At 36.3% G+C, this 27,877-nt stretch overlaps 4 protein-coding genes across 7 annotated transcripts; 2 read left to right on the forward strand and 2 right to left on the reverse strand.

The window, feature by feature from the left end:
* Positions 1 to 40: 40 nt before the first annotated feature.
* Positions 41 to 3,827, reverse strand: LOC140801723 (cleavage stimulating factor 64). Its single transcript, XM_073156972.1, has 9 exons — positions 3,554 to 3,827; positions 3,341 to 3,419; positions 2,837 to 3,011; positions 2,263 to 2,296; positions 1,920 to 2,158; positions 1,750 to 1,827; positions 1,278 to 1,313; positions 579 to 1,190; positions 41 to 437 (listed from the first exon to the last, which is right to left on the reverse strand). The coding sequence occupies exons 1-9, from the start codon at positions 3,594 to 3,596 to the stop codon at positions 306 to 308; spliced, it is 1,428 nt and encodes a 475-aa protein (XP_073013073.1). The 5' UTR covers positions 3,597 to 3,827; the 3' UTR covers positions 41 to 305.
* Positions 3,828 to 6,901: 3,074 nt separating this feature from the next.
* LOC140801722 (uncharacterized) lies at positions 6,902 to 13,198 on the forward strand. The gene is made up of 11 exons (XM_073156971.1): positions 6,902 to 7,335; positions 7,449 to 7,766; positions 7,852 to 7,960; positions 8,055 to 8,148; positions 9,201 to 9,288; positions 9,384 to 9,467; positions 10,561 to 10,657; positions 10,756 to 10,843; positions 11,487 to 11,592; positions 11,661 to 11,753; positions 12,309 to 13,198. Exons 1-11 carry the CDS (start codon positions 7,189 to 7,191, stop codon positions 12,732 to 12,734), a joined length of 1,650 nt encoding a protein of 549 aa, XP_073013072.1. The 5' UTR covers positions 6,902 to 7,188; the 3' UTR covers positions 12,735 to 13,198.
* Positions 13,199 to 14,994: 1,796 nt separating this feature from the next.
* Positions 14,995 to 18,435, forward strand: LOC140802226 (protein NRT1/ PTR FAMILY 5.10-like). 2 transcript variants are annotated; one of them, XM_073157671.1, is made up of 5 exons: positions 14,995 to 15,233; positions 15,331 to 15,548; positions 16,615 to 17,159; positions 17,545 to 17,797; positions 17,885 to 18,435. In XM_073157671.1, exons 1-5 carry the CDS (start codon positions 15,152 to 15,154, stop codon positions 18,353 to 18,355), a joined length of 1,569 nt encoding a protein of 522 aa, XP_073013772.1. In that variant the 5' UTR covers positions 14,995 to 15,151; the 3' UTR covers positions 18,356 to 18,435. The 2 variants fall into 2 exon arrangements, with proteins under 2 accessions (XP_073013772.1, XP_073013770.1); XM_073157669.1 differs by having other exon boundaries at positions 17,545 to 18,435.
* A 566-nt stretch (positions 18,436 to 19,001) lies between these two features.
* Positions 19,002 to 25,022, reverse strand: LOC140802320 (exosome complex component RRP45A-like). 3 transcript variants are annotated; one of them, XR_012111631.1, is made up of 10 exons: positions 24,606 to 25,013; positions 23,908 to 24,117; positions 23,660 to 23,755; positions 23,452 to 23,566; positions 23,062 to 23,166; positions 22,783 to 22,971; positions 22,156 to 22,412; positions 21,965 to 22,023; positions 20,298 to 20,527; positions 19,002 to 19,392 (listed from the first exon to the last, which is right to left on the reverse strand). XR_012111631.1 is itself a non-coding variant. In XM_073157807.1 (10 exons), the coding sequence occupies exons 1-9, from the start codon at positions 24,737 to 24,739 to the stop codon at positions 20,325 to 20,327; spliced, it is 1,344 nt and encodes a 447-aa protein (XP_073013908.1). In that variant the 5' UTR covers positions 24,740 to 25,022; the 3' UTR covers positions 19,002 to 19,392; positions 20,298 to 20,324. The 3 variants fall into 3 exon arrangements, 2 of the variants coding, with proteins under 2 accessions (XP_073013908.1, XP_073013909.1); XM_073157807.1 differs by having other exon boundaries at positions 23,086 to 23,166; positions 24,606 to 25,022; XM_073157808.1 differs by having other exon boundaries at positions 19,002 to 19,406; positions 23,086 to 23,166; positions 24,606 to 25,022.
* Positions 25,023 to 27,877: the final 2,855 nt, after the last annotated feature.

The raw sequence follows: 27,877 nt of genomic DNA on the forward strand, positions 1-27,877 counted from the left end.
TAATAAACATGAAAAGGCACTCAAGCAAGGGTACAAGTGGTGAAACAAAGATAACATTTCTTTTCCCTTAAATTTATAAATTTTAATCTAATGTTACATAGAAGCAAGGAAACCTTGCATTCAGGCGATGATGGATTTTATGTTTCTCCCATCATGTTTATACATCGAAAGAATGCATGGATAGAACAATTGTGGCAAGGCGACAAACAAAAATGTTGCTGAATGCTGATTTCTCCGGTTTTCCGTTCACCAATGTGTCCCATCCACCTTTCACATGAGGGCAACGAAGAATCTCTTCGGATGTGCTATCTTCTTGTTGATAGCATCTGCTGGAGCTGTCGCACCTGCTCTTGTTGTTCTACAGGCAATGAGCTCAATTGCTCAGGTGTCAGATTCAGGACTTGCTGTAAAAGAGCCGTCTGCATCTCAGGGGAGAGCTGTGCCAAAACAAAGAAATGTTTTATCTTACTCCATAGAATTAACCATATGATACATTGCTTATAGAACAAAGATAACCAAGCAAATGTTGACAGTCCTCTCTAAGTTTGTTCATATTTTTATATCTAGGAATAAATTACCTCATGTGTCTGTTTCTCAGATTGTTGTGTTGCTTCAGCAATTGCAATCTGGCTCCCGGAAACTACTGCACCGATGCTAGTTGCATGAGCTGAAACAGAATAAATGGAAGAAGCACTGCTATTCATCATTTCCCGAGCAGCAGTTCCATCTTCCAGTTTCCTTAATTTTGGAGGATGACTTGGATTCACCATAGGGCCTGCTCCCCTGGTTTGATTAGACAGAAGTTGTCGCTGAAAGCTCGTATTTGCCAGGGCTACCTGAGGTTGATATGCTAATGTTGCAGCTTCAGATGGTCTAGGGTGTTGCTGCAGAGGGGGCTGAACAGAGAGGACTCCAAGAGACTGAGATTGGGCTGGTGGTAGTGTGACCACTCCAGATTTGCTTGGTATCGTCCCATGTGGCAAGACTTGGTCATGAGTTGGTGGTGGTTGCTGGTACTCGCGAACATGCGGAAGGGGCAGCATAGCCTGTCGAGATATGTTTGCCACCTGACTTTCAAGTGGTTTAGACAACATTGCCATGAGTGCCTCTGACTGTGGAAGAGACTGAGCAATATTAGATGAAGGATGTGGAAATAAGCTCGATGATTGCTGGGGTCTTGCCATCTGCATCTGCAACCAAGACAACAGAAAGCATTTTGTGAGAAAGAAATTGGTGATGTGGTATATAACTTGATTTTCAAATTCAGCGAGACGGACCATTTGTGGTGTTACCATACCAAGCATTATCTGTGCCTGCAACATAAACAGACAATCTGTTGAATATCTAGAGCATTTAGATTATAAAGATGCAATCAATGAAACACCAATCAGCACCAACGTACAAAATGGGGAAGGGAAAAAGGTCAGCATACTACAAAAGGCAATTATTGTAGGATGGCTAAGGGAACGTGCCTTTAACCTGAAAGACTGCTTACTTAAATGAGTAATTAAAATGTTTGATATTTATCCATTATACCATGAGAAGAACATTAATCTGGTCTATAGCACAAAAGATCTCCAGAGAAAAGTATTTATACTTAAATAGCAAGCAAGGACCGTACTTTTTTGGCACAATAATTCTCTTTGACATAATACTGAAGTCTATGAGAGCACTTCACACACTAGCATAAAATAAACGCAAAATAGTTATTTTAAGTTACGTATGCTGGACTATAAAATAAAAATTAACCTGAAATAGAGCCTTTGGTAATTGGGGACTCCCTTGCAATAGTTGTCTAGCCAATGCCTTGTTTTGAGTAGCCAGGGACTGTAATCAAAAGGAGATTGCAACATAAGATTAAAATTCTACTAGGGATATTCATCTCAAAAGGTTGAAAGAGCTTAGTTAACGGATAGAACCTTCAGCTCAGACAAAATCTCATGTAACTGTTGCCTAGACATTCTAGCCAAATAATGAGTGAGGGGATCATTCTGTGTTCCAGGCTGAATTGGTAAACCATTTTGGTTGTTTGCAATCTGAGGTCCTCCGAGAGTTCCAGCCATGTAAGTTGCAGCATTTGCAGCCAATGGAAGACCCATTGGTTGATGGAGAGTCAAGTCTCCTAAAATAGAAGGCCCTCCTAATTGTTTCTGAACACCTGCGATGTTCCATTAAGAAATGTACCAAAGAAAACAGTGAATACAACTTTCAGGAATAGCAAAAGCAGCAGAAGCATAAACTGTGTCAACGCGAAAGACCAACCAATATTTGATGCCATCCCTGGTCCACCACGACCCTGCAACATAGATTATGAATTCAGAGATGCAAATGATTACTCCACTGAAGATTAAATCAATGTGCATAGCCTCAAATGAACAACATTTATGTCCACTGAATTTAAACATAAAGTTAGTTGCTTGTTCAAGATTAAACCAACTGGAATATTTTGTCCCTGAAATTTCGGAAAACAGCTCATATACGTAAAAAATAAAAGAGTGGAGGTTATTCAGCCAATCTGTTCCAATGCCAACTTCCAAGCATGTGTGCTCTATATCAGTAGTTTCTGTTCTGGGATTTGACGATACTCCTAACATCAAGCAGAGACAATGAAGTATATTCTTACTTTGCAAAAAGATGGAATTTGCCTGTGTATGTATATCTAATGCATTCATATATTACCCATACAAACAAATGCATCTATGCCTAGATAAACAGAAAAACAAGAGCAATCTGGGAAGAAAGATGTATATATTATCTTCCATAAACAAACAACATCATACAGATGTGGAAAGCATTTAGTTACAACTGTAGCAGCAAGTTGAAATAGTTCTACAACCTGCTCTCTGTTCCTATCAGCATTCTTGTCATTTTCAGCAAAATCCACTCGTAATTGGCGACCATTTATCTCATAGCCCTGGAGATTCCGCCGAGCACTTAGAGCAGTTTCTTCATCTTTGTACTCGCAAAAACCATATCCCTTGGGCTTCCCAGTTTCTCTATCAAGTACCAACCTGCATGAAATTACTCAATCAAGTGACAGTATGAACTAAAGTAATGTCAAAAATACTATGACATGTTAAAGGAAATTTCTTCATCCACTCCAGTTTTCTGACTTTTTATCAAGAGGTCACCTTCTTGCAAAGCGAACAAAGATATTAGATTTAAGGCTGTGATCTTACAATCAAACACATTAGATAGCTACAAATAACAAATTATTTGATAAAAAATCGTTCTTTCCTGAATTACGTCGGAATCAGCGAAAATCTTGATATAGAACAAAGATTCTAAAGAACGAAATCCAGCCAAACTAGCGCCAAATTCTAGGGTTTCGATTCCTAACCTGAACGACACCACGGGGCCTACTTCCTCACAAATCTGAACCAGCTGCTCCTCCGTCGCATCATACGGTATGTTCCCAACTGCGACGAATCCAGATCGAAACACCTCAAATTCCACAACCCCAACTCCAAGAGAGGACACGAAGGCAGAAACAAACAAACAAACAAAAGAACGATCTTTCTTGATAAATTTATCGAGAAAAGAGAAACCTCACCGAAGACGCAGCGGTGCTGCGAGCCGGCGGCGGAGGCGGCCATGTCAGCGGAGGAGAGGACGACGGCGAATCCGGGAGAGCTCGGAGAAGAAGAGGCGGCGGCGGCGGCGAGGCATCACCTCTAAATTTGGACAAAGAAGGCGGTATAATTAAGGGATATAAATAGGGATAAAGGAGGCGGCTTTGGAACGGCGCAATCCCATTTCTTCTCGGAGTGGAGGCGAGATCTTAGAGAGAGGGCGACACAAGTGCGCAGAGAAACATATATACGTACACATACATATATACATTATATGTATATATTACCCGCTGTTCTATTCGAATTTTTATTTACAAAAAGACCACATAGGAAATTTATATTTAACCTCCTACTCTTTACTTATTTACAATTTAGTGATGGATTGCATTTAAACCCATCGAACTATTTATCTTTTTTCACATGAACTCTTTTATTTATTTTGGAGTCAAAATACTAAAATTAAATTTAATGCAAAAATAGGCTACTGTTCAAGAGTGTAATTGGCCACTATATTTTTTTTTAATATTTGTAAATTTTATATTTTCTTAAATATTTTAATAATGAACGTTAACACAGTCTAAGCATATAAGATGGCAAGGAAAATACCCCATCAAAATTAATACGTTTTTCTACTAAAATACTTAAATATTTTTTTCTTCTTCTTCTTCTTTTCTAATGCGATTTTTATTATAAAAAACCATTCTAATTATGGTCCTAGCAGTTTTGGTTCCGAATATTAAATTTAAATTATTTTACACATTTAACTCTTATTGAAAGTGTACATTTAGATGCTTATTTTAATAAAAATAAAAGTATATATTTCCCGTATTTTTTACATATAATTTATATTGATAATATATGCCATTTTTATACTAGATTTGGATTTGGATGCATACATTGGTAGAATCAAAAACGTACTTTTAACATAGTATTTATGTATAAATTTATGACACGGCAATCTTTTTTAATTTTATTGTGACTTAATGGGCAAACGATTTCCAAATGGTGATTCAAAATTGAGGGGCCTAAAATTGTCAATATAATAATTAAAAGAATATTTTCCATGCAAATTGCTTGTTTTCTGTGTCAAAATCACACCTTCTTATTATAAATTAAGAAATGAATAATATCTTTTGAAATTTATGAAAGTGTTCTATGATAGCTACCGGTGTAAATGAGCTAATCAAGCTTGGATTGAAATTAATTTTAAGCCAGACTTTGTGATCAAGCTTAAATTTAAATAATCTCAATTTGAGCTAATTTTAAGCTTATTTTGAATTTTAGCTAAGCTCGAGCTTAAACGAGCTTAAATGAACTCAAATAGTATTTTCAAGCATGATCAATTCAAGCTATTTTTCAGCCCGAGCAAGCTTAGATTAATTTAGGCATGAATCAAGCTTAAAATAAAACTTAATTCAACTATAAAAATATAAAAATATATAAATTACAACAAATAAACATAATTGTGTTAGAAAAATAAAAGCTACTAAAATATATATTACAAGCAACAAAAATAATTATGTTAGAAAACTATAAGCAACTAAAAAGTAAATATATATAAATATATATATACATTCGAGAGCCAACTTGATCGAGCCGACAAGATCAAGCTCGGCTCAACCTATTTTTGAGCCGAGCTAGATCTAGCCTTCTCGAGCCAAGCTCGATTATTTTTAAAGCCCATTAAAATGGAAAACATAATTAAAATGTTATATATAGTTTGAAGAGAGAGGGTGCACAATTAGGAATACCTCCTCTGGGTCAATCCAAAAGTACATCGTTGGATACTTATTAAAATATTAATTATGTACATTATATATTTTTTTAATCACATTCTTCCAATTCTACAATCCTTTATATATATTTTTTAAATGATTATTCGCTCCTTTTGCGAAACAAAAATGTGTTAGATTGACTTTTTATCTCTTTTCAAATAAAAATAAATAAATAAAAGATGCGTTTTTCTATAATTCATGAAATGGAAAAGATTTATCTTAACAACTAAATAGACCCCAATGGTCTTAATAAGATGTCATGTATCAAACTAATAATCTTGTTAGCTTTTGACATCAAATTCAATAGTCTCAGCTTCTAGATGCAACCTTTATACATAGACAATGACTAAACTTAAAGATTTTCTTCTGTTTAGACGAAAAAGAAGAAAGCTGCGTTGACATTTTTTGTATTAATTTTTTTTTTCCTTCTGATCCAAACGGTTTAGACTAATATAAAATTATAAACTTTTTTTCCAAACTTTATAGAAAAAAAAGATAAATTACCATAGTACCCATATGAAATATCTACTCATATTTTTAATAAAATGTACTTGCAACTCTTTTTATGTAAGATTACAAGTCTCAAATATTAGTTATTATTTAACTATCACAATTGAACGAAATTACTAATATCGTAGGAGTATTATAGTAATTTACATTTGAGGAAACTATATTTTTCTCATTTTAGATATAACTAAATTTAGTTTATTCTTATATAATTTTATTTGTATTAATTTACCCCCTTATCGTTATATTTAAAATGAAATAATTACTTTCTCATTATATTTTACTAATATAGAAGTCAACGGATAAACTTTTTTAATATATCTAAAATAATAACTATCGAATTTAAAAAAATAAAAAAATAATAAAAATATAAAGTATATTTTTATCATATTTTTGTTATATCTTTGATATATAAAAGTCATCAGTATATTTTAAATGTATTGGAAAGATTATCTAATTATTTACAATTTTATCTCTAATAAATATTTTCAAATTTAATTTATAGATTGATAAATACAATAAAAAATAATTATTTTAGTTTGAGTATATCCATAAGTGGGTAAAATAATATAAATAAAATTATAGGGAAGTGAAGTAAATATAGGCTTAACATATGGGGGCAAAAATATAATTTTCCCTTTTTATATTTTTCGTTAAGTTTAGATGAAAAAAATTAAGGGAGGAAAAAGTGATACAAATAGAAATTTAGGCGAAAGTTTTGATTTCATTTATATACTGACCCAAATTGAATTAGAGGGTTAACGGGGTTCTCTCTGAACCCGTTAGCCCGATTTCGACTTGGAAAATCTGCGAATATACCTCGGTTATTATGAGCCGCCCGATCCGGTGGGGCCACCGCTGCAGTTGACTACGAGATCCATGGACGATGATTACATCTCTCCATCACCTCTAACGACCGGCCCAGATTTTACGGCAGAAGCATACCAAATAAAATCCATCAGTCTCCACCGTCCACCGCTGAATTCTACGATTGGGACGGTCGAGATCTCTCCTCCGGTAAAATGCCCAACCAATTCCGAAGCACCCAAATTTATTACCCCAATTGGAACGAAGCCTCGCTGTTCTCTCTCTCTCCTCGCTTCTTCTCCGATTTCTTCTGCTTCTCTCCTCCTCCTCCTCTCTCTCCCTCTCTTCGAGTTTTAAGAAACCCTTGGCTTCGATCTCCATCTATAGGCCATTCGATTAAACCTGACACTTGTAGTGTCCATTTCCTTGTTCTCCAATCTTTGGAGCCCTCGAAGAGGAGAAAGTAGAGGGTAGCATGATCGTGCAACGGTCTTTCTCGCGATCTCGGAAACCCTAGATCCCCGATCATGGCGTCGTCCTCCTCTGCCATCAACTCCCAGTCTCCCGGCCTCAAGAGCTACTTCAAGACCCCCGAGGGCAGATACAAGCTGCAGTACGAGAAAACCCACCCTTCCGCCGCACTCCATTACTCTCATGGCAAATACATCTCCCAGGTGCCGTTCTTGATGCTAGCTTTTTGGGGTTGTTTGGTGATTTGTCGTAGTGTCGTGGTCAATTGTTTGGTAAAGTTTGGATCTTTATCGAGTTTTGATTTCCTTTTTACCAGTTGACGGTAGCTTATTTGAAGGAGAAGCCTGCGAATCAGAACTCGTCGACGCCGTCAACCCCAAGCTCTAGTAGTGGAGTGCGGTCGGCAGCGGCAAGGCTTCTCGGAGCCGGGAATGGGAGCCGGGCGCTTAGCTTTGTTGGGGGGAATGGGGTGAGCCGCGGGGTATCAGGGAGCAGTAAGATTGGAGGGCCTATTGGGGCATCCACTAGTTTGAGCGGTTCACAGGCCACGGCTAATTACGATGGGAAGGGAACATACCTTATCTTTAATGCGGCGGACACCCTCTTTGTCAGTGACCTCAATTCTCAAGACAAGGTTTTGTTATCTGTTTTCTTATTCTATGTTCATTGTCTAATTGATATGCTGTGACTTGATCACTGACATCACAATTTTGCATCAGGATCCAATCAAAGCCATCCACTTCAGCAACTCGAACCCAGTATGCCATGCTTTTGATTCAGAAGCCAAAGATGGGCACGATTTGCTCATTGGGCTGCAATCAGGAGATGGTGAGTCTATATATCAGATTTGTTTATTTTGCTTAGGTTTCACAAAAATTGGTAGTTGTTCTGTCCTACCACTGTTTTCATCATCTTGTTACAGTGTATTCGGTGTCATTGAGGCAACAGTTGCAAGATCCTGGCAGAAAGCTTGCTGCAGCTCAGCATTATAACAAAGATGGCACAATTAATAACAGGCATGTGATTTATGTTGATTCTCTTGGTGCACTGTTCACAGTTTATATTTGATCTTGAGACGATGATGATAAGATTGAATTTCCAAACTAGAAAGGCAGTATAGCAGTTTTAATTTTATACAACTTTAGTTATGGTCTCATGCAAATTATGTGAGAAATTTAAGTTAGGCTATTGATACATAAGCCTAGTGGCATGCATAGTCGTCTAGGTGTTCGCATAAGCCTCAGAGGTGTTTGTTATAGTGTTCTACCTTGACAACCTATAATGGAGATCATTTTGACGTGATGCTTACTCATCTTCCTCATTCCCCTACTTTTCTCTTTCTGCAGGTGTCTTCTATGCTTTTCTTTATATCTAATGGTTTTTATGGAGACAGACTTGTTTAGAAAGTCCTGTATCTCTTTATGCCCGTTGACAAATTTGATTTAGAACCAACATTTCTTTTCATATTTTTTTTTTCCTCACAGTAGAGTAGACAAATGAGAAGCAACTGCAGTAAATTGGCATATCTCATTACTTAATTCTCACTTCTAGAATTTGTAGAGTTTCTAAAACAATGTAAACAAACACTAATTGAGTTAATAAGAAGACTTGTCTTCCATTTCCTTTCTTCCCTTGATTCCTTTCTGAGGGAGTAATAGTATCTGATGACTGGAAGTAAGTTCTACTATCAGTTTCTAGTGCAGATGCCGTGGAGTTTGGAAAGGATAAAAAATGAGCCAATAATATAGAGTAGAATTGTGTTACACTTTGTCATGTACACGTGTGTAGGGTACTAGACGATGAAGTTAGCAAATTGTGGTACACTGTTTCAGATTTGTTTAAAGAGCTGGCAGATAGCAATCACAAAGTTACCAGATTCTCTTTTCCTTGTTTCGTGCTCTTTTTCTGCATTTCCTTTTCTTGTAGTCTTCATCTCTTCAAGAGAAATACCCTCGGGTTTCTGCTGATCAGCTTGGTTTACAACTTTACATATATGTAGCATCTATTTTATCTTGTATTGCAACGTTAATTTGCTAATTACCACAGGTTATATTTTTGTTTTATGCAGTCGATGTACTTGTCTTGCATGGGTGCCAGAAGGTAATGGCACTTTTGTTGTTGGTCATGCTGATGGAAACCTATATGTCTATGAAAAGGTGAGCCATTATTACTCATAATATTTTCTATAATTTCAATGGCTTACCTTTTGGTTTCACTAGAAACTTATTGATCCTACATTCTTGTTATGTAGGGCAAGGATGGAACCGCTGATTGTTCCTTTCCTGTTATCAAGGATCAAACTCATTTTACTGTTGCACATGCAAGGTCCAGCAGGGTAATGTGAAAATTCATTTACTCTTTTTGAGAGAAAACTCAATGTGGTTACTGAATTGGATTACTCATGGATAAACTGTTGAAACCAAGCTTAACATGGTTTAGTGGTGTTTGGTGCATTTACAACTTGCTTGTGAATGAATTTTCTCATTTCTTGCAGCACCGGCTTGAATTACATGGATAATCAAATTTATGCTGGTATTCTATTGTTGATCTAGATGCTTTTATGTGTCTTCTTATGGTTGACCAGAGTGATTTATCTGTATACACATTAGGTGGTAATGTATCATGTAAAAATTTACCGAGTAAATAAAGAGGAGGGATCAAGCTTAAATGTGTGAGACGAGAAGACTTTATTCAGATGAGAAGGAAAGTTGTGTTCGTATTAGACAAAAGGATTGAAGAGTGCACCTTTAGCTGTATATTTTTGGGTTTGGTAAGTTCTTTTTGAATTCCAAGATTTGAAGTCCTAGTTAGGAAATAGTCAAGCAGATTAACATGGTAATCCTGTCTTAAGATGCATGATTCTCATTTAACATAAGTGCGGCAAATGGAGTTGTGGTTTCATTGACTTTGTATCTTGTCTTTTTTCTTTATGTTGAGATGCTTGTTATATCAACTTTGGCAAAAGCTAATAAGCAGTACTACTGTACTACCTTTGTGATCTATATTCTCGGTTAATATTATAGGTTAGATGCATGATGCTCATTTAAATATAAGTGCGGCATATGGAATTCTGATTTCGTTGACTTTGTATCTTGTCTTTTTTCTTTATGTTTGGGTGCTTGTTATATCAACGTTGGCAAAAGCTAATAAATAGTACTATCGTTGTGATTTTTATTCTTGGTTAATATTGTAGGTTAGATGTTCTTACTTCTATTTGTTTAAGAAAACTTTCTTGGCAAATCATTATAGGATTATAACTATTCACCTTCCTTGTTGGAATCAGGCTTCTTGTTAACATCTTCTAAGTCATCATTATATACAACTTCCAAGTTGGAAATGTTCTTCTTGTTAACATCTTCAAATTCATATCAATATTTCTGATATCATTGTTTTGTTATTAATCGTGAGTGTTTTCAATCTCTTTGCAGTGCAATCCAATTGCTAGATGGCATATCTGTCAAGGTTCAATTAATAGCATATCTTTCTCAGCAGATGGAGCTTATTTGGCCACTGTTGGGCGAGATGGTATTTGCTCAACTGTGATCCTTTTATCTTTTGATACCTCAACTTCATGATTACTGTAGAAGTATGTTAGTTTAAGCTAAATGGAGTAAACCTTTCAGGTTATTTGAGAGTGTTCGATTACTCAAAAGTGCAATTAATATTTGGTGGGAAAAGCTACTATGGCGCTCTGTTATGTTGCACTTGGAGGTAATATGCAATTTATTCATGTAATTATTACTTATTACTGTTTTTGCTGATATATATTTTTTGCGATAACTTGTCTGTTTTCATTACTTGTGTTGTGATACTGAATGGCTCACATTTTCTATTACGGTTTGACATAAGTTTGACCAAGATACTATGGTAACCATGAAACTGTACTTTACTGATTATAGATCCTTAATTACTATTCATTCTGATTAAATGCTGTTCCACACGGACAAGATTTTCCTGAGGTCTTGTTATGTCTTTTCCTTTGTTTCTCATATTTTCCTCTCTGTATTCATATATTGATTCCTGACGCATATACCTCCTTTGCATGCTGGCTTAGCAACCTCTCCATCACACTATTGTTTGTCAGTATTCCAAGCTTTTGTATGCTTATGCACATAGAATCACTCAAATCCTATTTATTGTGTGTGTATCCACATCGATATTCAGCCTGCATGTCATCACTCCTATCTGTTTAGGTTTTTCCATTGCCTGTTATTCTCTATGAGCGAACTAGTTGCAATTTTTTTGGTTGTTGTCTGTCCTGCCAATATGCAGCCATTTGATGTTTCTCAGTGTTTAGTGTTTACTTCATTGGAGAAAAAAAGATCTAACCAGGAAGTCATATTTACTGTTTTAGTTTGGATGGAAAATATTTGTTGACTGGTGGTGAAGATGATCTAGTACAAGTGTGGAGCATGGAGGACAGGAAGATAGTAGCATGGGGCGAGGGACACAATTCGTGGGTAAGTTCAATAAGAATGTACCACCAAGGTTGTAATACATTTATGTATCCTAACAAGTTAATTGGCAGGTTAGTGGAGTTGCTTTTGATTCGTATTGGTCAGCACCAAATTCAGATGGAACAGAAGAAAATGTCATGTATCGCTTTGGTTCTGTTGGTCAGGTAAAAGAACCTTTTGTCACAACGATAGGCGATAATAGACAATATTACTGTAGTTTTGACATTTTCTTGTGATAGATTAAAGATGAAACAATACTATGATATCATAAGTTTGTGGTTGTCGTTTGGATTGTAAGGACTGAAAAGTATGAGGCCTCTTGCTTCTTGTCTACTGTAATAAGACCAAACCTCTCTGCTGATGTCTTGGGAGTGAAGAAAAGCTAACATATGAAACTTAGATTTGATGCATATGGTTGGAACTTTGTGTTCCATGGTGCTATTTTGTTGGAGTATTATTACTTCACCTCTATTTTCAACAGGGCAAATTAACTGTTCCTTTTTTGTAGTTAGTGGAGTATATTATGGCTATTAAAAATTCAGTATATATATTGTGCTTCATTTTTTATATTTTTTATATATTTTTTTACTTCTATATGACAAATTGATGCGATTCTTTAGGTGACTGCATGTTTTTTTATATGTATTTATTTTGTTTATTAATTATATGTATTTAATGTTCTTTCTTTAGCATAAAATGTTCCTATTGAATGTCTGCAGGATACACAACTGCTTTTGTGGGATTTGGTGATGGATGAAATCGTTGTACCACTCCGTCACCCTCCAGGTGGATCTCCTACTTTTAGCAGCGGAGGACATTCTGCCCACTGGGACAATATCTGTCCACCAGGCACTCTTCAGCCTGCTCCAAGCATGCGAGATGTGCCTAAACTATCTCCTGTAGTTGCACATCGAGTACATGTGGAACCTCTTTCTGGTGTGTTGTTTACTAGTGAATCGGTTCTTACAATCTGCCGAGAGGGGCACATTAAGATCTGGACAAGGCCCGGACATGACGATAGCAACCAATCAAGCTCCTCTGATATTGTTGTAGGTACTGCAGTTCCAAAGGATAGACCTGTTGCGTCATCCATTAAAGGAAGCAGTTCTAGTTTTCGACAACCGTCATCTGTTCTGTTTACATGAACGACGCTCCAATTGCTCCTCCATGGCTGATACAAAGATTCTTGGTCATTTGATCTTTAGATGATGTTTTACAGCTGGCGAAGAGGTTAATGAAGTTTTCATTTGCAGCATCTCCTAGGCTGAAGTTGCCAATGCTGTTAGAAGTTTATGATTGCAGCATGTTAGCATTGCCATTTGTGTGGCAACAGAGAATAACGGAATATGCTCCTGTACAGATATATATTCCAATCTAAAGGTACAAGGTTATCATCATGGTTGATATTATTTGGCGGATTTACTTTAAAAAGATGAAGGTGTTGTACTAATTTTTTTGTCGTCGAGTAGCTTTGTGTCTAACATTTGGCTTTTTGCACTTCAAGACCTACCAATGATAAAGATGCCAATTGCATCTGCATTTTCCTTCTGGTTTTATTTTTACTTGTTGCTGCCAACTTTTAGTGCGAATTTAAGTCTACTGTTTTATATGTGTGCCTGAAAGCATAGTTCATTTCCATGCGATGCACCTAAACCATCAATTTTGAGTTGCATGATTATGTAAAATTTGGCTTGTGATTATGAGGATCTTTGAGGCCATGGCTTATTATAAAAGCTCGAGTTTGGATGTTTTGGCCTGTCAATTTCAATGAAGAGTTCATTTTAGTGTTATGTTGTGTTCTTGGATCATATAAATCCTATACTTGGTATTCAATTGAGTTCAAATATTTGAAATAATATTCTTTTTGACTTCTGGTGACTGAGTGATGATGTACAGGGAATTACTTACATTATTTGAGACATCTCTTTTTGTATATGCCTTTCACACGAAGTTTCTTAAATTTATTAGGACCGTGCTACATCTAATTTATGAGGCTATTTTGGTTCCTTGTATGTTGAGATGCGAATTGCATCTAAGTGCTTGCATTTTATAAATGTCGTATTTAAAAGTCCTGAAGCATTGTTTAGTTGGTTGTATATCATAAAACTATTATTTTGTTTTCTTACACACTATTTAGATAGTATGGAGAGAAGAAAGAGTTCAAGTGGGTTTAATTAGTTCTATACTGTTGTTTCCGAATACGTCTTGAACCATCTTTAAAGTGTATTTTAAAATGTATATATTTTGTAGTGCTTGTCGAAATACAGTGTATCAGCCCTTGTAGCATCAGGAAATATGCTTATTGTTTGTTAATCTGATGCAGTTACCTACATGAAGCAAAGAAGTAGGAGCGAAATTTTTTAGCCCGACACAAATCTGAAAGCTTTAGTGAATTCAGGTTTAATATAATCTGGGTTACGACCTATTTAATTTGATTATCAAATAGGTTATCTTTAACTGATTTAATCTATTTAAATTAGATTCGTTTATGATAGATAATTAGATTATGACCGAAATAGTTAGTTTATAATCTGAATAATTAATTAATATAAATACGAATAATATGTATAATTTGATAAACTCATTTATGATGTGTAATATTCGTTTCATAAACTAGTCATATTTATATTTAATATTTTATTTTATTTAGATTGGCTTGATCTTGACCTGGCATGAGTAAGTTGATGGATTTGCGTCTATACCCCTCAAAAATTGGTATTTACAAGTAAGTTTTCAGCAGAATATCCCTTGTTTGCAAGCAGGCAGCATTGCTTTCGGTCCATACTTGCTAATGTGATTGTAAAGTGGGATTTTCTTGCAATTCATTCTGGACTTAAACCCCTCTTCCAGTCTTCCTAGTGCAAAATTACACAAAAAACCCTCATAGTTAACAAAATGACCGTGACTAGTAGGTGACCGGGTAGACGGGTGGTAACGATCCGAACACGAGCTCGTATTTGGATTGAAATTAAATTTATCAAACTTGAACACAAGTCAGAGCTGAAATCCTAGCTCATACTCAGATGACAAAAAATTAGAGCTATCATAAAACTCATTAAGTCATAACATTATCATATCACAAAATAAAATTAAAAACAATTAGCTATATTGTGAACCAAGCTATCTAATATCTAGATTATTTATTACTTAATTAATTTTAACCATTAAATTTATATATAGATTGAGTTGTATTGGTGTATGAGTGTTGACTACTTAATGCAACGTGTAACCGTCTTCCTCCTAGCATATTATGTTCCAAATATCTCATCTCTTTTTATTTGTTTTACAATTCGATCCCTGGAGATGGCGCTTTACGAGTGGTGGTGGTGGGGGGAGGGAACTGCGATATTTTGATAAGGCAGGGTTGAGGGTATTAAAATGACGTAAGAGAAATGTCGTCTTCTCGGATAGCTACTACGGCTCACTTCAGGAAGCATCAAATTTTCCAGGAAAAATGGTTAAAGAAAGAAGACATAAATGGAGGTATGGAAGAAAGAAAACCCCAATTGTTGAGTCGATCCTTTGATTCGAGGAGGGTGGAGGAAGACGACGGAGCTCGGAGATGGACGGCGTCGTCGACTACCGTGGCCGTCCGGTCTCGCGATCCGCCGCCGGAGGGTGGACCTCGGCCTTCTTCATCATAGGTACAAACCCTAACCATTCGATCTCCCTTTCACTTTAGCACGGCCATTAGTTACCTGCGTGATGTGAGATCAACACCGTTGGATCTGGAAATGGAAGGGGTGGAGATGGCGGAGAGGTTCGCGTACTACGGGATCACCTCGAACCTGATCAGCTACCTGACGGGGCCGTTGCGGGAGTCGACGGCGGCGGGTGCGGCGAACGAGAACGCGTGGTCGGGAGCGGCCTCGAGTTTAGCGCTTGTCGGGGCTTTTGTCGCCGATTCGTGGCTTGGTCGGTATAGAACGGTGCTTTATTCTTCGATCGTGTCCTTTGCGGTGCGTTCCTCCTATTCTATTCCTCTCGATTTGATCTAAATTTGAAGATTTATGCTTATTATCTGGTAAACAAGTTCAGATTAGGATATAAAAGAACCGTTTCTAATCAGTGGTAGGAAAAATGATGAGGAGTTTATCCTAACATTAAATTCATGGGTTGTAAGAAGATGACGTAATAATTACTTGGAAAAGTTTGGGGAATATACCGTCATTGTCTTTTAATTAGTAACAAGAAGTTATAGTAGACATTTAAGATCTTAAATATGCAATTTGAAAAATAGGGATGAAGGAAGAAGTCAGGATGATTCTCCTGATGCGTTGTCTATTTGCACAGTAAGATCAAGTAGTAATGCAACATCTGAACTTAGTATAAATTTCTTCCATAAGCAAAATACTCACAAGGAAATTAAGTAAGAGAGTATGCAATAAAGATGCTGATGCTTGTAGTATGTGAGGTTCTCTTAAATTAGAATGATCAGATCCAGTGAGAAGTAAAAGTCATCTTTTTGCTAGATTTAAAAGATTTTTGCAGCTTTTGCTGAGACTTGGTCCAGAGGAACAAATGACTTATGTCTTTGGTATGGAAGGTACTTCTATGATGCAACTAACCTGAAGCAGTTAATATATTTTATATGAAGATTATGTTTGCATCAATATTTAGGGCAATTTAGGGTATTTGTGCTGTTCCATTCAACTTGCTGATATATTTGTGTTAGATAACAATGACAACATAAGAAGAATGGCTAAATTTGAGTTACTTTTGCTTTTACTGCAAATTCCTGTGATGCCCCATATGAAACATGCAGGAACAACAATAAATGCTTAGTACCCAATGTTGTTAGGCAGGGAGTAGGTAGACATAGTGAATCGAAACTAGTAGATGGGATGAAAAAGGTTTCATATTTTAAGATTTTGAAATTTTGGATGTTATTATAAATCTCTCCAGGAGGTGATTTCTGGAAGTCTGCCAAACCAATACATGGAAATCAAGTCTAAGTATTGTTTGTGTTGTCTGCTCTATCTGGTTGTTACAATTAAATACTGACAGAATTTAATGGATATGCAGGGCTTAGGCTTGCTGACTCTTTCAGCTACTCTCCCTTCTCTTAAGCCACCTGATTGTACAGTTATAAATGGAGATAGCATGTCATGCCCCCAGCCTTCTACCTTCCAAGTCATCTTCTTTTTTATGTCACTCTACTTGGTGGCACTTGCACATGGCGGGCACAAACCATGCACCCAAGCTTTTGGAGCTGATCAATTTGATAACACTGATCCCTTGGAGAGCGCATCAAGGAGCTCATTCTTCAATTGGTGGTACTTTGGAGTATGTACTGGCACTATTACAGCTCAACTGATTCTCAATTACATCCAAGACAACATGGGATGGGCCCTTGGCTTTGGAATTCCATGCATTGCTATGGGACTAGCACTAGTAGCATTTCTTTCTGGAACTAGAACTTATCGCTACCACATTGTAGCAACAGAAAGTCCATTTGTTAGGATCACTGAGGTGTTTGGTGAAGTTTTAAGGAAGAAATGGGCTTGCTTTACTTCTAAAACTGACGACGCCAGAGAGATGCTGCTGCCGGATAAAAGCAACCAATGTGGGTAAGACTAGATTAATATGGATTACAGTTGATTGTTTTGCTAAAAATGTTTCTATTTTCGTTACAATATTTGGCCATGCAATCAATTTAAAAAGAAAACAAAAGGAAACAAAAGAGTTGACACACCTAACCAACTATCCGGTTATGAGATGTTATGCATGGTGTGTTTAATACAGAGTGACCTATATTTGGTTATGAAGGCAGAAACTAAGGTTGACAAACTTTCTTGTAAATGGTCAATTCTGGTTTAACCTATTTTCTGGTAATCAGCAAATCCTTTAAAATGACAGGACAACAAATATCTGGTCTTAATTTGCAAAAAAGAAAATGTAGTTAATGTGTGATCCTAATTAATGTCGTGATTTGTTCTTTCGTTGAATATGCAGGCCTCTTGATCACAAAGCAGGAGTTAGTTGCATTGAGCCTCATGTTTCTTTTCCATCTAAGAAAATGAGTGAAGATGAAGTGAAGGGATTAGCTAGATTGTTCCCTATCTGGACTACTTGCTTGATTTATACTCTTGTATTTTCGCAGCCACCAACCTTGTTCACAAAGCAAGGCAGCACTATGGAGAGGCATATTGGCTCTGGATTTCAAATACCAGCTGCTGCTCTCCAAGCCTGTATTGGCATCACGACGGTTACCTTCATCCCAATCTATGATTTCCTTCTTGTCCCTGTTGCTAGAAAGTTTACTGGTAGACCCTCTGGTATAACAATGCTGCAGAGAATTGGCACTGGGATATTCCTCTCCGTTGTCTCCACAATCGTAGCAGCACTAGTCGAGATGAAGAGACTAAAAGTTGCTAGAGATTATGGGTTGGTTGATATGCCAAATGTTCCTGTTCCAATGAGCATATGGTGGTTGGCGCCGCAGAATGTCCTTTTTGGAATATCTGATGCCTTTGCAACAGTTGGTTTGCAGGAATTTTTCTATGACCAGGTACCAGATTGTCTAAGGAGCCTAGGTCTTGCTCTATACCTATGCATCTTTGGTTTAGGGAGATTTCTTAGTAGTTTCCTCATCTCACTCATCGATAGACTCACTGGTGGAAGAGAGAAGGGTTGGTTTGCTAACAATCTCAATCGGGCGCATCTCGATTACTTTTTTTGGCTTCTTACCGGGCTGGGTTTTGCTTCATTCGTCATATATCTGCACGTTGCCAGATTATATATTTACAAGAAAAAGTTGACATGATTTTGTTGTACTTATGATTGATTATGCTAATGAATTAGTAACTCCTATTTATAAGATCTTTCATGTTTTCCTCTTTTCCATACCTTCTGTTTTCCTAGCCTATGGCACGATGATACTGGTTTGGCCAAAAATATCAAAGCCTAAGAGGAGCTCTCAACCCTCTCCATCATTTCTCCTCTATCCTCTCAAAATTAATAAAAACCTTATTTTAGTTATTTGAAATTGGATTTACGGACAATTATTTGTCTGGCGACTCCTAGTCTTAGATTCTATTTGTTTGTCATTTTGTTGATCAATGATTATCGTATTTTAAGATGCAGAGAACATGAATCTTTTCATAATGTTCTTAATATATTTGACTTGACCTAAAATACTTGATTAAATTTAATTAATAAATCTACGGTAGGATGTGTTTTATAAATATTTGATACAACGAAACATGTCATTTACAAATATTAAAAATACAAAGTATAAACCCCAAATACGTGAAACAATAGGGCGGTAAGTTAAAAGAGAAAAAAAAAAACTGAAGGATAACAAATGATTACTTTTGATTGTCGGTATGCACATATTGAAGGATAACTGCAACAACGATATCAATAAAAAGAGAAAAAAAAAAAAGAATAGTTCTAACCGAACAAAAATCTTAGCGTTGAACCAAGTTAAATATTTTTTTTTCCTCACAAGAAGTTACATTTATCAAAATAGAAAAGAATCACCTGATAGTAGAGATGCTATAGTTAAAGTAAAAAGGGAAGCAAAACCCTGTCATCAAACTACAACCCTACAAAATTAGTGACGAGAGGATTTGCATGTAGCTAATATTAGATGTCACTGCTTCCTCCTCTAAAGCCACCTTCGCATCAGACCGAAAGATTATAGCAAAGCACTTCCACCAAATATAGATTTCAGAGTTCCAACCGATGCAAGTGTAAAACTGCTTCAAATTCCACTCACAAGCAATAATCTGCCTAATCTGAAACTCTATCGAAAAATAATAGCCTGCCCTGAAGTATCGGATGAGCATCACACAGAGCCTGCAAAAAAATGTCTGTCAAAAAGTAAGGCCTAGAAACTAATATTATTAGCAGAAAAGAAAACTACAGAGCATACATATCAGAATCATGAATTTACCTGTTTAATCAGCTTTAATGTTCATCTATAGTTATATATAACAAGAATTGATATTTGGGAGCCATATCCAACAGAGTACACTAATTGCATCCATGTCTCTCACTAATTGCACACTATGAAAGAAAATCTATATAATAAACAACTCATGCTGCAAATTTAAGGCTCTTGTGGCATCACTCTCTTTTCTTGTTCCTCCAATTAGTTTTCAGGAAGAGAAATATGATGCACACAGCAACATAATTCTGCTTCATCACTTCTAAATTTTAAAACTATTGCAATTGATTTTTTTTTTCTCACTTAACTTGATTACAAGAAACTGCCGTCTATGCATAAATCTGCCTAGATTCTAAGCAAAGTCTTTCATTCGAGAAATCCGTCTCTCCAAGTTCTCCTCCTCCAGCCAAACTCCATATTTCCCTTCAACCTCTAGATCTATATATCCTTCCCTTCGAAGGCTCTCCACTGTAGCCACCATGCCAACATTTATAACAAAAATTTGTGCTCTCATACTCTTATGCTGCAACATTTGGCCTCTTGGTTTTCACAATGAGCATTAATAGTCTAACAATCTTGTGTAGCCTTACATACCATCATGGTATCACTACTGGGAGTAAATTTAAACATGAGCATAAGAAATTAAAAGAAGCAGACCTTAGATCTCTAGCTGATAAAAAAGACATTGGGAATCAAGATGCAAATAAGAGGGGCAAATGACTTGTTTCTTTTCTTCTCCCTTCCAATAAAAGTTAAAAACAGCTTCAGAGGAGAAGAATTAGCATTCAATAAGTAAGTGTATTGACTGAAGTACCTGATAGGCCTATCTTTAGTGGCTAATCTAGCTGATATCCCTTGTCACTTTACTTTTCTTCCGATTTTTTGGCTTCACAGCATCTCTCAAACTCTTTGGAGGGCTAGCATGTCTCATATCTGAAGTTTCAACTAAACCAGAACTTGCCATACTTGTGGGTTCGCAATTTAAAATGCTTGGCGGCTGTATAGGTCTCTCTTCATTTTGTTCCTTTTTTGTGGTGACTGGTCCTGCATGTTGCACGATAAAACTTACTGAAATGAAAACTCCATGGAAGACGAAAACAGCAAAAATTCATCTTTGATTATTTTTAAAGCTGTAATAAGCAAGGTAACCCTAAACTCAGCACCTAAAAGGTCATTCCTGGTGAGAACTGATGAAATGACCTAGCAAAACTTAGAACTAAAGGAACATAGATTGGTTGTTAACATATCCTATGAACTACTTCCTGAACATGAGTTGTATACTGCGTTAAATCCAAATAACGGTACCAGCAACTAAAGAAAACCATTCGGCAATTTGTCTGCAGGAAGAACTTCTACATGGCACACCGCTAGATTTGCTTCGACATAGGAAAGTAGGAAACATTCCAGACAGATGTCCTCATAGAAGTCCATTCAATATAAATGAGGTTAGTGTATTACTCAAGCATTGTGACACTGGAAACTTAAGACTTCTAGTTGTAAACTCGATTCAACTACTCTACCGTTGAATCCTCACAATAATAGAATCTTTTACATGACATAGGGTCTCTCCAGAAGAGGTAGACACATTGAAACTGCCTAATTAAGGATATGTTTTCAGAATTCTTCCAAAGCTACTTACCTGCTAATAAGTATGTGGTCCTTATTTCTACTTAATAAAATGAGAAAGAAAAAAGAAAACAGCTTTCAAAATAGCCTGCCAACTACTGGTGGTTCCAGTTAACCATGTGAAACCCCATCATCAACAGTTCCAACTACTGGTTCTTGTGGCAGTTACAAGAAAACATCCACTGAATTCATCAAGGAATTATTTTGTTGACTAGGCCTTTTATAATCAATATATACGGTATGTAAGATGTAAGTCTATCTTATTTCCCCTTCACTTGTCTAAAGTAGACAGCTTTTGATAGCCAAACTGCCTTGTGTAAAACCAAAATGAATTTAGACAAAAAGAAACTCTCCTGAAATCCATAGTATTATTCACAAGTTTGATTTAGCCAATCCATGTATCTTCTTTGTGCATTCAGAGCAATATGAAGAACCCTTGTTTATATACCATTACATCCTAGTTGATAAAATGATATTGCCCCACCCTTTGCTTGCCAATACATCATGAAGTAGGAGATTCATGTCATATACAGGCAATCTAGCAGTAGCATTGATTCCATGCCGGTATATTTCTCAGTTTCTGAAAAAAATGTCAAGCTATCTAATGCAACCCTACTCTAACAACGTCGTATTAGTCATGGTATAAATAGGGAATACAGGAGAGGACATTTCAAGAAAAATATCTGGATTGGCTAACATAATTCACAAGAATATCAAACCAAGTTGTGATTAAATTTTGCTCCTTCAAAGGCGAAAGATTCTTTTCTAATTCAACTTTACACATAAACCCATGTCTTGACTGAGCTCACTTTAATAGTTTCAGCTAACACAAAGAAATGTTGGAGCAATAATTACCAGGTGAAGACTGAGAACTTCTGATAAAGTCCACAGAGACTCCTTTTGAATATGGATCCCTACAGTGAAAAAGATGATAAATCCAAGTCAACATACATGATGACAATCAAAACTGACAGCATATGTATATACATATATACAAATATATAATATTATTATCACAAATAAAGTGCAGGAATCCAGTGAAGTACCAATTGGAAGTACCACCAACAAAGGAACTCATGCTCTTGTTTTCTTCAATTGAGGAAGAACTAGTTTCTGTCCTTTGATGATCTTCAGTAGTGCAGCTTCTCTCCATTCTCTCTTCCAATATCTGTGTTTGATCTCTTGTCAATGTGTCATCTTTGCTCTCCTTCATGACTACTTCTGGTACACTGACCTTGTGTGCCACTACTGATGTGTGACGCTTAACTTTCAACAATGCTCTTTCAGTGTTGTATGAGTCTACCTGCAGAGATGATGGAGGAGGATACTTAGGAAAGGAAGATGCTACCTCAAGTTAAGTAACAGAGTCATCTCATTTCATATTTCATATAAACAAGTTGTGATGGCATGCGTCAGCATACTCTTGAATATCGGAGTAAGTTATATTATAGCAAGCTATTAGAAGATTCCGAGAATTTCATATGATGGTCTTGATATCTAAATATTGCAAGAACGCATGCCTAAACTAGCTCATAAAATGAGCATATTGAAAGTTGACGCCACCTGTGCAAAACAGAGCCCAGTGTAGCTATAATACCTATATATAGTTTATGTCAGAAGAAAAGGCAAACTGAAGTGAAAGGACTAGTGCTTTTAAATTTTAATATACTCACTGCAGTCCTAATTTTGCTTGTTATATCAGTAGCTTTCACAGAGGCAATCCGCAGACATTGCATGATAACACTTGACAAAACGCCCTCTTCTCCAGCCTTTTGAATGGCACAAACATCACCATTTGAGTTCATTGTAGCAGTCATCTTTCCACACATAGCAGCCTCTTCCTTGAAAGTTGGATCAATAACCTAAAGAATATTACTTCAGGTCAATAGCAGGCAAAGACAAAATACAAAATTGGCATAACAAAGTTTGCATGGAGAAAGGCGAAGAAGTACCAATAAGATCAATTCTCATCATACCATGTAACTACCTTCACCAAAGAATGCGAAAGTTACTGCCACAGGAAGGTGATGGATAGTCAGTGGGAGTGGTTCTTTAACCTGCAAAGAACACAAGAAGCAGATGACTAGGAGATTAGAGGTGGAAAACAGACTGAATTAACAAAGACAAGCATTGCGATATGAATGCCGCTAAATAACATTCATTCAGAATAAGTCCTGCTAAATACAATGACTTTGTTAACAAGAAATGGAAGTTGATATGAAAAAATTAAGATCATTTTATACCAAGGAAAAGCAAGGTGGAATAAGAAAGATCTTATAATCATATTTATGAATAGCCAAGAAATGAAAGCAAGATATGTAATAATAAAAGTGGGAACCAACCTCAGGATCATGTACGATGACTTCTTGACTGTTTTCTCCTCCCACGGTACATTCAGGCCTTTGAAAAGTTAACAGAGCTGCCAAAGCAGCGATATTAGCAGCATCAATGAGGTTCCTGATTCATAAGAAATAGCATGTAGGTAATTTCAGAAATTAGATATTTTTAAAATAAGTATCTTTAAGAAATCATGAAAGCACTCTCACATACCCTCCATTATCCAGAATATGAAGGTCCAGGCGGATGGCCCACACTGATTTCCCAGCAACAACACATAAGGATTCCATATCTACAGCTCTGCTTTCCCTGTGATGTGAGCTTCCATTTCATTAGGGAATTATTCATAAAGTGCACGTTAAATGGCACCAACAACGCATGTACTTGAAATCACTCTTATTATTTCATAATTGCAACATATAATTCCTAGTAATTGTAACTAGAAAACTAGAGAAGCAGACCTGAGACCACGGTCTATGACACGACCTACTTCTATCGCAGATTCTCCGGGACGCCCTGCCTCAAAAGAAGGATCAGCCATGGGAGAGAACTCAATATAAATAGAAAGTGTCCCTTCATTTGGCCTGTCTCGATAAGGTTGCACTAGTTGAGCAGTCACATAGCCCATCACATGAGTCTCACCAAGTTGCACTTCTGATGATCCATCCTCTCTGCAAATGAGAAAAAACCCAGTAACAACATGGATTTTGTTCATGATAAACATGTATAAAAAATAAAGGCCAATGGACAGGATGTAAGATGTAGAATGCTTCATTGACAAGCAAAGCTGGAATTTCCCTTTCGATTTTAGCAGATTCCAAGAAACCAGGTACAAAATGACTTCAAAACATTGAAGTTTTATTTATCATAATCACCCACGAACACCAATAATAACATATGGAAGTCCAACAGGCCACACTAAATCATATACAGCTCCTCATGATCTTTCGGAATTAGCTACTCAAATGTAGAAAGTCTCATTTCCGTTTCATCACTTACAAAAAAAGAAGTTATTATGCTCACTAACTTAACTGAACCAAAACATATAGTGCGCGCAACCACGTAAACTTCTTTACTTCCCAAACCAACTCAACTTCGATTCTGAAGACGCAGTATACCGATTAAAGAATGGAATTCCAGAGGAGAGAAAAATTCTTGCCTGCCGAACTTGATGGTGAGACGCCGGAAATCGAACGGCCGTCGACCGTCCACTCGGAGATCCGCGAGGATAGCTTCCTCGATGAACTTCTTCTCATTCACCGACATCCGCCATGAGCTCGATCTGTGCTCCATTTCTGAATAGAGCAGAGCAAGAATACTAGGGTTCAGAACGAAAGCTGGAGCCCGGACTTCGGTCTAGGATTTTGAGACAGAGACAACAGAAGAGAAGGGAGGAGGGTTGGCAAGGTGGAAGGCGGAGGCGCGGCCGACGTGGTCAGTGGACATGGTGGTGACGTCCTAGGAGTTCGAACTGGGAATGGAGATGGAGAGAGGTTTGAGACCGAGGAAGAAGAAGACTAGTCGTAAGTAGTACGAAGGAGATGGCAGTCGAGTCGATATATCCACCTTTTGTTCCAAAGAAAACAAACCCTAATACTTGTTTTAAAATACTAACAGTTAGATTTGGGCTCAAAATGGAGCCCAAGGCTCAAATAGAAAAGGCCCAATTACGTGACTCAAAATTTTTGGACCGCAGGCTCAGTTTGGGGCCTAAGGCCCAAATGCAAAAGCCCAATAAGCCTAACCTCTGTTTCTTGGGAAAAAATTTATCAAAAACACCCTACATTTATTTTTACTATATCATATGATATTTATCATCATTTGACCCTCTTATATTTTACTTTTAATACCTTAAAAATACCCGAGTTAACTTTAACCTAATAAGAGCCCATGGTCAATATATTAAATTTTTTTGTTAAAAAAATTAGTGCAAAATACAGCGGTCGAATAATAAACAGCTAATGATAATAAAGTCAAGACATAGGATGACTTTACTAAAATTTCCTTTTTGAACAACCCTAAAGATTGACATCCCTCTACCATGATAAGATGCTGTTTAACTTTCAATCATTCTATGGATTCATAGCTGCACTGTGGTGACTGTGGAATCATTAACTGGACAGTAAAAAGCTAGCCTTGCTTGAATTAAAAGTGTTGCTTTTCTTAATTCTTCTATTCTTCCTCTCTTACTTTATTTTTTCCCCCCATTGATGACTTTGTTGGAAGAACAGCTAAGGTTGTGGTTAAATTAAGAGTAATCTATATCTATGGCATGGTCCCAATTTTGCTAGGCAAGAGAGAGAGAGATCAGACAACACATCCTGTCCTAATAATAATAGGCAATGTCCTTTTCCTTGATGGGTTGGCACTCACTGAAAGCCTATTGAATTCCTCTATATCAAGTTAGCAATAGTTTGACATGATGAAATTTATGCCACCCCCTTCACTTGCCTTTCCTTTTAGTCTCTCACTTCAAAGACCTAACATTTGACATGTGTATTTATGCTAGTCTAGCTACTTATTTTTTGTGAGAGAGATATAAAATTTGATTTGAAATAAAATAAACTAAATATTTATATTTTCTTAAAAAAGTTGGAAGTGACAAATTTGTTATGCAAGCGCAAACCTAGTATAAATATTATATTAGGTCGACAAAACTAGAATAAAGAGAAGAAGACAAGAGAGAGTATTGGTAGAAAAATTCAACACCCGATCACTCCCTCGATTAGTTGTCAATTGTACAAGAATAAGTATCTCTTTAACTAGGAATTCCCGATCATCGCCGTCTTATTCAACCTACTCACATATGCAAATATAGAAGTTGAGTCTTCATAGGGATGGTGGTCCAAAGTCCAAACCCTAGCAACTAAACACTCTTCACCTGGGTTACTTACTGGAGTATGCTAAGGACAAAGGAATTGCTTGTCCTTGTGTTTCCATTTGCTTTGCTACAAGGGATCAAAAGCCAGCCAAGATTGGGCCATGAGATGGCTAAATCAATCAGAATTGTGATAGAAGCTTCAGATAGATAAGGATACATTTGGAGTTAATGTTTAAAGGTAGGTAGGTATGGTGTTATGCTTCTTAAACAACAACTAATTATATCTCCCAACTGTAACTGCCCTCTTTACTACCATAATCATGGGATTAACATTTAAATTTTTTTTTTAAGGATGTCATGTTGTATGGTTATGGTAAGTACTAAGTACCTCTTGGATTTCAACTACTGTGATTCCTTAAATTTCTTTCTTGTTTTAAGTTGAGGTTTTGTTGCAAATATATAATCACTCATATTTTAACTTTATTGTAACATATTATCATATTAAAATTTAGAGATAATTGCACATATATTCCTAAATGGTTGCTTATTTTTACATAGACCATCTTATTCACTTTTCGTGATACATTAACTCTCTTAATTATGGAAAACTTTCGAAACACTTATTTTGCTAAGAATGACATGTGATTGTTACATAATCAATTTTAAGATCTATAGGAATCATGCTATGCTTATTAAGGAGGAAAAAAAAGAGTAAAATTAAGGGTAAAATGGCTATTTAAAAGATCAATGTGTATCTAAAAAAATGATAAAATGGGTGCATATAGAAACAGGAAATAGTTTAAGAGATGTTAGCATAATTATTCCAAAAATTTGCTGATCAATTCTTTAATCTTTCCACATATAAATATTTTGGTCAAAAAGATAAAGAATATAAAGAATATACTATTACGAACTTAGTCTTTTGCTAGGCTCATATGTCATCGAAATCGGTTTCCACCAAACATTCAAAAAAGTATATTTTTTCCCCAAAAATTTTTTTTTAAAAAAAAATCATCTGTTGATGAGAGTCCCCATTGGAATTTGTGGCTTAAATTTCTTTGTAATGTAACTTAATTAACAACCAAAAAAGGGACCCTCTAATTTTAAAACCAAGAAAAATGGGCATCTATTTTCTCATTAACTTTGTCTTCTATTATAATTTGGCAAGGTTTGTTCACACAAACACATAATAGAGATACACAGGGGTTGAAATTTGAATTGAATCAATGTGCTTTCCAACAGCCAGTCTAATCTCAGCCTACTACTACATAGAAAACAATTCAGACTCTTGTGGCGGCGGTTGATTTCTTAATCTGGGCCACATTCGTTCGTCCCCACTTCCAATCTCAAAAGCCCTTTAGCCCTGCATCTATCTATCTATCTATCTATCTATCTATCTATCTATATTTAGAAACCATGGCCCCTCTCAACTCTCAAGGCTTATTAGCTAGGTCATGTACTAGGCTTAATGTTAACATAATTAAATCTAACTCTGAGTGTCTTTTTTTTTTGAAGAAAAATAAACATCATAGAAAAAGATTATGTTGTCCTTGGTTATGCCTATTTTCTAAGTCTAACACATCCTATCCATCAGATATTCATGCACGCAT

This window comes from Typha latifolia, chromosome 15 (assembly GCF_019914945.1).
Source record: "Typha latifolia isolate L0001 chromosome 15, TyphaL0001v2, whole genome shotgun sequence".
In the NCBI taxonomy this organism is placed as follows: Eukaryota; Viridiplantae; Streptophyta; class Magnoliopsida; order Poales; family Typhaceae; genus Typha; species Typha latifolia.